Below are 10,000 nucleotides of genomic sequence, written 5' to 3' on the forward strand. Positions count from 1 at the left end.
ATATTTTTAATTGTTTATAGTGCTTCAAAAATATTTCCATATAATGTAACAGTCTTATGGTCTTGTTCTTGTAGGTGTACAGGCAGATCAACGTGTGTTGGCTGCCCTGGTGGCTACCTATCTGCCTGGAGTGGAGTCTGTAGTACGAGAACACGACATTGAACTCTCTCTCATCACCTTGCATTGGTACGTGACCCTTTTTGCCTCAGTGCTTCACATGAAGATCCTCCTGAGGGTGTGGGACCTATTCTTCCTGGATGGATCCATTGTGCTGTTTGAGGTCACTCTAGCCATGCTGAAGATTAAAGGTAAGTTAAGGTTGTATGTTATTTCATTTAGGTTTTATATTGTGTGGCCTTTGTTAGGTACATTTTTGGACATATTTTGTGAATGTAAGACTGTTAATGTATCATTTCAGAGGCAGAGCTCCGTAGCCTTGAGAATTCAGCACAGATTTTCAATGCACTGTCAGATATTCCAGGGGATATTGATGATGTTGATTGCTTGTTTAAGGTAAGAAAAAAGTATTTATTGATGAAAAATTTCAGTATTGGTATTGATTTATAAACGTGATTTCTTTTTTCTTACTGGTACTTGATGCATAGTATCGTTTTAGGTCATGGATAGTGTATGTGGGAGCTTAACTGATGTAATGGTTGAGACCCACCGCCGACGTCACCTTGCATATCTTATGGCTGATCATGGTGCGCTTATCAACCCAGATCACTCTACAAACCTCCCCAAGCAACAGCTAAATAGGTGAGGAGTTGTAGAATTGTCAGTATCTTGGTACTGTACGTTAGTTTCACATTTTACTACTTCTATGATTTTTTTTGTTTTATCCAGTTTGTTTATTCTTAGAAATCACTGTCAAAGGACACCTCTTCTGAATTTCTGAGACTTTATAAATAGAAGTGAAAAGTGTGACAGGAATGTATGATGAAGTATCAGTAAAAGGCATTTGTCTATGCTGAAATTTCAAGAAATGATTGATCCCTGTATGGCAACAACATATATAAATGATAAAAGCATCATATTTCACAGGAAGCTTCCTTCACAGGAAGCTACCTACTCAGTGAATATCAAATATTTTGTGGATGGTATTAAGTGAATAATAATGTTCATAAGAAGATACAAGGAAATTTCATATGCTCGTTACTATTCTTACAGTAATCATTTGTGATTTTGAAATTTTTTTAGGCGGGGAATGACATCTTATCTTATCAGTGGCTTGACAAAACATGGGTATAAAAGTGATTTAAAGGGTAGTAACAAGTATATGGTGAGTGAGGCTGGTTGATGATGATCATCTTCACAAATGTTTTTTTGGGCACATGCATTTACCAGAGTTCGTCACTGTGATGACAGGTTGGTATATATGCATTGAAAAAACATTTGTTGTGTTTTATGCGATAAGGGTGTTCTAACTGTGAATATGGCAGTTTTGTTGATGATATTAACTTGCTCTATGTAGCATACTGCATTAGCTGGAAATTTAAATCTTATCTAAAGATAATTCAGATCAGGAGTCTTTATTCTGTGATTTTTGACAGACGATGGGGGATGACAGTATGTGATACTGATTTTTTTATGTCTTGTAATAATTCTCTTCTTTAGCAAGGATTATAAGGATCACAAGTTCATTTATTCTCATTTGTTTGATGTCTCAACATTAAGAATGAATTCATTATCTCTACAATTTTGAAAACAAGAATGTTATTCCAGAATCAAGAGTTTTCATTGTGACAAATCCAGAGAAAAATATGAAAGAGAATGAGTATCTTCATAGTACAAGACATGTATTTGATGGTTCTGTTAAATATTGTGGTAGAAATATATGTATTTCTGATGAAGATGTAATCAAATTACATCAGATGCATCCCATAGGCTCTGAAAATAGTCATTCTCATTCATACCTTGTCCTATGTAGCTTCATAGATCAAAAAAGTGTTATGATTAGTTTTAACTTTATTTTTTCTCTTGCTTCTTATATATATCTTTTCTGTACATATTTTCTTTTATAACTTTTTTGTATTTGCCAATTCATTTTTAAAATATTCTGTTTTCTAATTTACATTTGTGTTCTCAATTTGAAAAAAAATCTCTTTCTCATATTGCATTTTATATATGCTTTCTAATTCAAAAATATTTGCAGACGACAAGTTAGCAAGAGTAAATCCATGCTGGAGCTGATATTATTTGGTGAAGACTGTAGCAGTAATGACCTTCGTAACAAAAATATCCGCCAGACTGAGTTGCTTGTAGATCTGCGTGAGGCAATTCTACAAGTAGGGAGGCACTTCCAGGTGAAAAGACTTTTATGTTTTTTATGTCATACATGTTTGGTTATTCTTAAGTTTGGCCTCAGTTTGGGTTATCCATTTAAATTATGCAACTCGGTACATTGTTGTTTGCCTTAATATTTCTTTTAGCTTTCTTCACCTTAGTTTGCCATGTTCTTCTGTCTGTTGGTTTTTGGTAATTGAATTGAATAGTGCTACATATATCTGCTAACAAATCTGTACTCTCATATATTTTATTTATCCATGAATTGCTTTATTTCAGAGTGTTGAGCCAGCCTTCAGTTCCGTGTCCCTCACCCCAGACTATTCTTTGGAGTCTCATGCACATGACTTACCTGAGTTTTTAGCAACAGCAAGATCCAGACACAGAAGAGCCAAGGCATTACTGGGTAGGTTCATTTTAATTAATACTGAGGATAATAGCATAAAAGAGAGGTTTATATTTTTTTTGATTAACAGATTAGCTGAACTTTTCAACTTGTCTGGAGTCAGAGAAGTTAAAGTCTCTTAAAGGGATTATATTCCAAAGCATACAATTAGCACTAAAAAAGGATCTAGAAAATTGTTATGTAGAGGATTGACATATCAAATGTCATAGAATTGAGGACTACATAATTTTTAGTAACTCTAGCAGGTTGAAAGAATGAGATAAAGACTTATAAAAGGGATGTCCAAATGTAAGTCAGGCAGGATAAATTTAAAAGGTCAATCAAGCAATTTTAAGTGTGATTCTGGAGCAGATAACCACACATTAAAATAATGCTCAAAATGGGGCAGAATGAAAGAAAAGAAACATCTGCAAGGAATGTTATCATCCTCATAAATCCTCTTGAGATTCAGGTAGAGGATGCAGTATGTAAATGTATGTCTTAGCTTTACCTTCATTTCTTAGCACTCACTGTGGCCTTTTCTCTTGACAGATTTTGAACGACATGATGATGATGAGTTGGGTTTCCGTAAGAACGACATCATTACTATTATATCCCAGCGTGATGAGCACTGCTGGATAGGAGAACTGAATGGATTAAGAGGTGACTTTTGGAAATAAAACCCTGGTGTATTGTTTAGTTTTTTTGTTTATATGAGTTTTTTATGAAAAAGCCACTTCCATGTTTTTAGAATTATTTGCCTGTTATTTAGCTTCAGATTATATAGGCTGATAAGTAGTATATGATTATATGGTTCACTGTTTCATACTGGGAGATGCATTTTAAACATTTTGTTCCACAATTGTGCTAATTCTTGTTTTAAGAATTATGTGCCTTGTTTCAAACTTTTATATTTTTTTTATATTTTTCTAAAGAATGAGTGGGATTTTCTGGCTAATGTATTTCATTAATTTTTCAATAGGCTGGTTTCCTGCAAAGTTTGTAGAAGTGTTGGATGAGCGTAGCAAGGAATACAGCAGAGCAGGTGATGATGCTATTAATGCTATTGTAACTGATCTTGTGCGTGGGACTCTGTGCCCAGCCATTAAGGCGATATTGCAACATGGAATGCAGCGCACATCTCTCTTAGGTAAGTTCTCAGAGTAGTAGAAAGCAGATGTAATTGTACTAAAGGGAATATTGATTTTGCATTCACCTGTGAGAACATTGTGAATATTTGTTTTGTTATAGATACTTATTTGTATGAAATATTTTGTATGTATAGTACATGGTAAATGTTAATTTTATTAGGAGGCCCTTGTCATCCCTGGCTGTTTATCGAAGAAGCTGCGGCAAGGGAAGTAGAGAGAGATTTCTCCTCGGTTTACTCACGCTTAGTGCTGTGCCGGACTTTCAGGCTTGATGAAGATGGCAAGGTCCTCACTCCAGAAGAGGTGAAGCAGTGATTGTCTTTTTAGGATGGCAGGATAATGATAGGTGTATTTTCATTTTAAGCTTTCTTTTTCTATCTATTTTTCTCTCTCTTTTCCCCTCTCTCTCCCTTTCTCTTTTTCTCTCCCTTTCTCTTTTTTTCTCTCTCTTTCTCTTTCTCTTTCTCTTTTTCTCTCACTCTCTTTCTCTTTTTCTTTTTCTCTCTTTCTTTCGTTCTCTCTCTCTCTCTCTCTTTCTCTTTTTCTCTTTCTTTCTCCTTTTCTCTTTCTTTCTCCTTTCCTCTTTCTTTCTCCATATCATTACTCTAGGTAGTCCAAAGTGCAATAATGATAACAATAAGTAACAGTTTGTTATTCTATAATTTTTTATTTTGTAATATTATTCAATTATCTGTAATGCAACCTGTGCTGCTGAGCATGGAAATAGTGTCCACTCAGCCAGAGCTCACTGATGGTACATTCCATTCCCATTTATTGATGGAAATTATGCAAAAGTCCCTCCTTAACCCAGTCACGCCGGGTACATTTTGTAGCCAAAATAAAAAAATCCGGGCGGCTACAAAATCGGCGGGCGGAGCTTCCCGGAGTCTGTCCGCCCGCCCGGCCGCGCGCCGCTTCTGCCTTGGAGCCCAGCCCCGAGACAGCATCGCACTGGCGGTCAGCCCGACATTGTTTATTTTTCTCGGTGTCTCATATATGTGACACCCGGGACGAATGGGTTAAATATCCACTGGGTTTAAACACCCTCCAAGAGCTTTGTGGACTCGTAGCAAGTAGTCATTCTTATCATCCTGGCCTTCAGCTGAAATACTTAAATTGGGAAGTTATTATCACCCTTGGTCCTCAGCCATATTTTCCCATGATGGCATGATCATGTCACCTGTCCCTCAAGCCAAATTTTTTCATGACGTGAGGGTTTAAATGTTATGAATATTTTATCTGTTTTTACTCTAAAATTGTAGGGAATGAATTTAGATATTGAACTCATGTTAATTGTGTATAGTCAATGCATTACTTTGAAATTTCAGTTGCTCTATCGATGTGTGCAAGCAATTAATGTAAGCCACGATGCAGTCCATGCACAAATGGATGTTAAACTACGTTCCTTGGTCTGCTTAGGACTCAATGAACAGGTGAATCAATCAAGTTGTTTTTCATATAACCTAAAATTTGATAAATTACAGTTTCATTTATTTATTTATATATTGATTTTTTTTATTATATGAAATTAAATAGCATGATTACTTAATTATTATTGTTGATATATTCCTTTCTGCAGGTGTTGCATCTCTGGCTGGAGGTCCTCTGTTCGAGTGCTGATGTTGTAGAAAGATGGTATCAGCCATGGTCTTTCCTAAAGTCCCCTGGCTGGGTGCAGATCAAGTGTGAGCTGCGAGTGCTTGCGCAGTTCCCTTTCACCCTGAACCCAGACTGGGAACTACCACCTCCCCCCAACCAGGATCAGAGGCCTCTGCGAGAGGGCGTGCGGGACATGCTCGTCAAACACCATCTCTTTTCTTGGGACCTGTAGCATTGGTAGTTCTTTTTTTTTAAACTGACTTTAAAAGTCGATTTGGAGTTTAGAAGTATTTTTGTAGTCTGATTACATTTTAAAGAAATGAAATGCCATTCTATGAAATGATATGTCATATTACAAATTACATACCACATTTTTTTCCCTTTTTTTCAAGATTCTCATAAACCATGATTGTTGCATTGAACAACTACTTGTAAAAAAAGTAATATCTGATAAGGTGGAGGCAAATTTTCTTTTTATTCTTTGCAGTGTTTGATTCAACTCCCTTTTCCTTTAGACAGTATAAAGGAAACTGCTTTAATTACTTTTCATTTCTCATCCTTGTTAGTAGAAGATTAATATTGTTATTATATTTTTTTCTATACAGCTGCACAGTATTATATGGTAGAACACTCATAACCTCAGATTATCTCTAAGACTCCTTGTACAGTTTTAATCTTAAGTGTACACATCATCAAGCATTCTTAGTGTACATCAGACATTTAGATGCCATGCCATATGCTGAAGAAATATAGTAATTTACTCTTTACTGATATAAATGTTATCTCTTTCTTGATATTTATTGAAAGATTTAGTTTCATATATTAGCTACTCACATAATGCAGGGGAATTAATGTGCATCTCCTTGTGGGTGAGAATATGTCTGAACACTTGTTAGAGATAAAGGAGCTCCAGCATCAGTTTGGAATCTTCATAACTCTAACTCTTTTTGAGCTGATTATTTTACTTGAAGGAACATACATTTTTGATATTTTCATCCATTTGGACATTTTTAGAAATAGAAATCTCTTTCGTTTAATCATTTGTAAAGCGTTATAGAACCTGAGAGTTATGTGGATTATGATGCCAGAAAAGGGGTTTCAAAGGGAATGTAGAAGCACCCTCTAACTCACTGGTTCTAGTTATCACTTATTGTATTCATATTTGCGATGATCACATGCACACAAAATCATTTGTTATTGCTCTATTTGCATTACCCATGGATAATGAGATTCCTATTTTTTGAAGCGCATTTATTTAAAACCGTTCTCATTGCAAGTAAATTCATGTCTGCACTGGCTGCTCTGGGAAACCCTTTTTGAATTTTTATATTTTTCTCTTTTTATGATTACTTTTCAATACAGTATTGTTTATCCATTGAGTAATTGCATGTCTCATTCCATATTAAAAGTGACTGTTTATGATTAGATTGAAAGTTTAGAAATACCTTTCATTTAAGTTCAAGCTTTATTTTATTAACATGCACAGTTTTTCATTTCTTTATTCCTGGAACATTTATATGGTGTGCAAGGGGCAGTCATTATAGTACTTTTATTTATTTGTTTATTTATTTATTTATTTATTTTTTATTTTATTATTATTATTTTTTGACTTCACAAGTGCCTTTATCTGCTTCTTGGTCCAGAAAGTTAATGAGCAGATTGAGTATGAATGGAACAGGAATATTTTATGTGATTGGTCAAATGAATAATGAAATTTCTTACTGATATTTTTATTTAAAAAAACGTAGCCTAAGTTTCTTGGGGTTTGTGCTCTTACTAAGTAATTTGAAGAGAAATCTGTAAGCCATAATTGATTAATATTATTGCAAAGTTTAGATGGCTTTACTGCTGAGAAAGTGAGTGAGTTTGCACCTTCATCAGACTGCTATGTTTAGATATCTCTTTGCTCTTCCAGAAGTCTCAGGATTTTAACTGGAGTAGCTATGTATTCAGACTCATTATGATTAGAAAGAACTTAATTTATTTTGATTATGGGATATTTTTTACTAACGCTTCATGTTATTCTATTATCATTGTGTGCCTAGATTTTGCTTGCTTGTACTCATTTGATGCAACATTAACCCATTGACACTGTACACACTTGCCATTTCCACTGTTATTTAGTGTGTAAATTTTACTTACATTTTGATGTGTCCACAAGTGTTTGGTCACCTTGTAGATGATTATCTGAGATTTTAGAAAATATTGTTTTTGCTGTAGGTATTGATAATAATAATATAATAGTCACACTGTTAGTATGATTATGATGGTGGTAACAGTATTAATGCTATAAGAAAAAATCCTAAACTTCAAAGAATCTGGCAAGATCACAGGTGCTTCATTTCAGCTTTTTTTTTAGGGGAGAAGGAAAGTGAGCTATAACCAAACTTATTATGGTGTAATTTAGTCTAAAATTGTGTCCCATGGGCATTAAAGCCAGAACTTCAGGGGGCCAAACAAAATTTAGGGAGGCAACTGCCCTCCCCCCTTCTCAATTGATGCCCCTGTAAGATCATGGAGTCCAACAAATTGTCTTTTTGCTGACTAAACACTTATGGCACCATATATGTGTAAATAAAATTCACAAACTAAAATTTCAGAGGACAGGGCATATACCCAGCACTAATGCATTTAAAAAATGTATATGCTGTAGTGAGATAGAGGAATCACCAATCGAGGAGGTGATTTTTAGTAGTACACTAAAAGGTTAGAATCATTTGACTTACTGTAGTATTAAACTCCTACATAACAGTGTCTGAACTTGTTGTGACTGACATTTGGCCATGTAGTACTTTAAAATTAGAAGGTGGACTCTCTGCTAAGCTGATATAGATAAAAGCAGTCGAGCCATGAAATGTGATTCTTTACAACAGGGTTTCTAGTATAAAGCTCCAGTTTTTAATCAGATATCAAAACCCAAGGCTGATGAGCAGCATTTTTTTTGTATTGGCAATTTTGATAAAGATTACAGTTATGTTAGGATGAAGGCTGAATATTAAGCTAAATGTTTTTCCCAAAGCATTGTCAGATTGGATCCATTACATTTGTATGTCAGAGCTCACAGAATAATGTTGAGTCTGCTGAATAATAGCTTTATTTGATCTCTTGGCACTGAACTGCCTTAGCATTCAAGTCATGAACAGTATTCGTTTTCTTGAAAGGGTAATTATCTAGGCCTTAGGAATGAAGAAAGCCATCCAAGTATATCAAGTTCTATTGGAATAGCTAAAAGCTGTAATTCTTTAGGTAAAAAATAGACCTATAGCAAGTTTTCTGCACATATTAAAGGATGTTCTCCAGAGATTCACAGTCGTGCAGATTTTAAAACTTAAAGGGACGCTTGTAGATATTTCTTAGAATATAATTTTTTTTTATTATTTTTTTCTAGCATTGTTTGTCCTAAAAGATTCAGAACTTCACTTGCCTACTTTGTAATTCTCAGGGATCTTCTTGGGAGGAACTTCTCTTGTAAGCTAGGATGCAACAACTTAGGATTTTTATTCATGAGAGATGCATGCATTAGGTACATTTGCTTTCTCTGGTGTTTCACTAATCACTGTATGGTTTACTAGTATATGATTATTCTTTATTATTCCAAACAGAGTTATGACAAGCTGATTTGTTAACTCACATGATAGTTTCATACAAAATAATCATTATTTCCTAAAATGGAGGTTATTTTCATTTTTATCATTCCCTTTACTTTGCCATGTAGGAAGAAAAAAGTTTGCTTTTGTATATCATGTTTTACCATGGAATGAACTGATAGTGAGTACCTCCTATAACAATTGTGCATCAGGGTACAATGTTGTTCCTATATTTTGACTTACTCTAATGACTGGGATTTCTTGTATATCTAAAGGAAAAGGGAGTCTTTAGACACACTGCAGAATGCCCTACTCACTAACAGAGAAAAATATAAGTGTTGTGCTATTTTGCAATAGCAAAAAAGTAATTATATAGTACCTATTGTTTGTACTTACAGATGTTGCTGTCAGTATTTTTGTTGTTTGTTTTCAGGATTATATATTCTAGTTTGAACCATATATATATGTATCTTATAATTAAGTAGTGAGCATATTTGCATTGTTTATGCAGTTTCAGATTTACCATTAAGTAATACCCATTTTATACTTGGTGTCACTACTGTTTGTGTCACAAATGTCAACACATATGCAGAACACACATGCTCTCACTCATATGCACACATAGAAACATGGACACATACAGATGTGTGCCTACAGTGATTGCATATTTAATGTTTTTGACATACCTGATAGGAATGGTTTAGTTTTGAAGCTATAGTATGCCTTTTATTTTGAAATAATTCTATTTTGTCTCTAATTTTGTATTTTTTCTTAAAGGAAGAAATGGTATGACTCTTGAATATGCTGTGAAAATTAACCTCAAACCATATCCTGTGAAGTGATGATGTAACTGGATGAATGCCATCCCAATACATTCCAAAAGTTATCTTCCAAGATTATATGTGTAACTGGAGAATTCATCATGTAAAAAGAATCGTAGTCCTTATAGCCAAAATATGATGTTGGGTGTAGCATTTCATGGCTTCTGCTGT

The 10,000-nt window shown here is 34.5% G+C and overlaps 1 protein-coding gene across 1 annotated transcript in view; it reads left to right on the top strand.

Annotated features, from left to right (window-relative positions):
* The window catches only part of LOC113807237 (small G protein signaling modulator 3 homolog), a 17,496-nt gene extending 10,354 nt beyond the window's left edge, over window positions 1–7,142 (top strand). Inside the window, exons 8-17 of the mRNA XM_027358452.2 lie at window positions 75–308; window positions 419–513; window positions 617–759; window positions 2,156–2,306; window positions 2,566–2,692; window positions 3,224–3,334; window positions 3,654–3,821; window positions 3,983–4,125; window positions 5,151–5,255; window positions 5,402–7,142. Of these exons, the coding sequence (XP_027214253.1) occupies window positions 75–308; window positions 419–513; window positions 617–759; window positions 2,156–2,306; window positions 2,566–2,692; window positions 3,224–3,334; window positions 3,654–3,821; window positions 3,983–4,125; window positions 5,151–5,255; window positions 5,402–5,653 (1,529 nt within the window). The 3' untranslated portion in view covers window positions 5,654–7,142. The remainder of the gene's footprint in view (window positions 1–74; window positions 309–418; window positions 514–616; window positions 760–2,155; window positions 2,307–2,565; window positions 2,693–3,223; window positions 3,335–3,653; window positions 3,822–3,982; window positions 4,126–5,150; window positions 5,256–5,401) is intronic.
* The last annotated feature ends 2,858 nt before the right edge of the window (window positions 7,143–10,000 follow it).

This window comes from Penaeus vannamei, chromosome 1 (assembly GCF_042767895.1).
Source record: "Penaeus vannamei isolate JL-2024 chromosome 1, ASM4276789v1, whole genome shotgun sequence".
Taxonomy (NCBI): domain Eukaryota; kingdom Metazoa; phylum Arthropoda; class Malacostraca; order Decapoda; family Penaeidae; genus Penaeus; species Penaeus vannamei.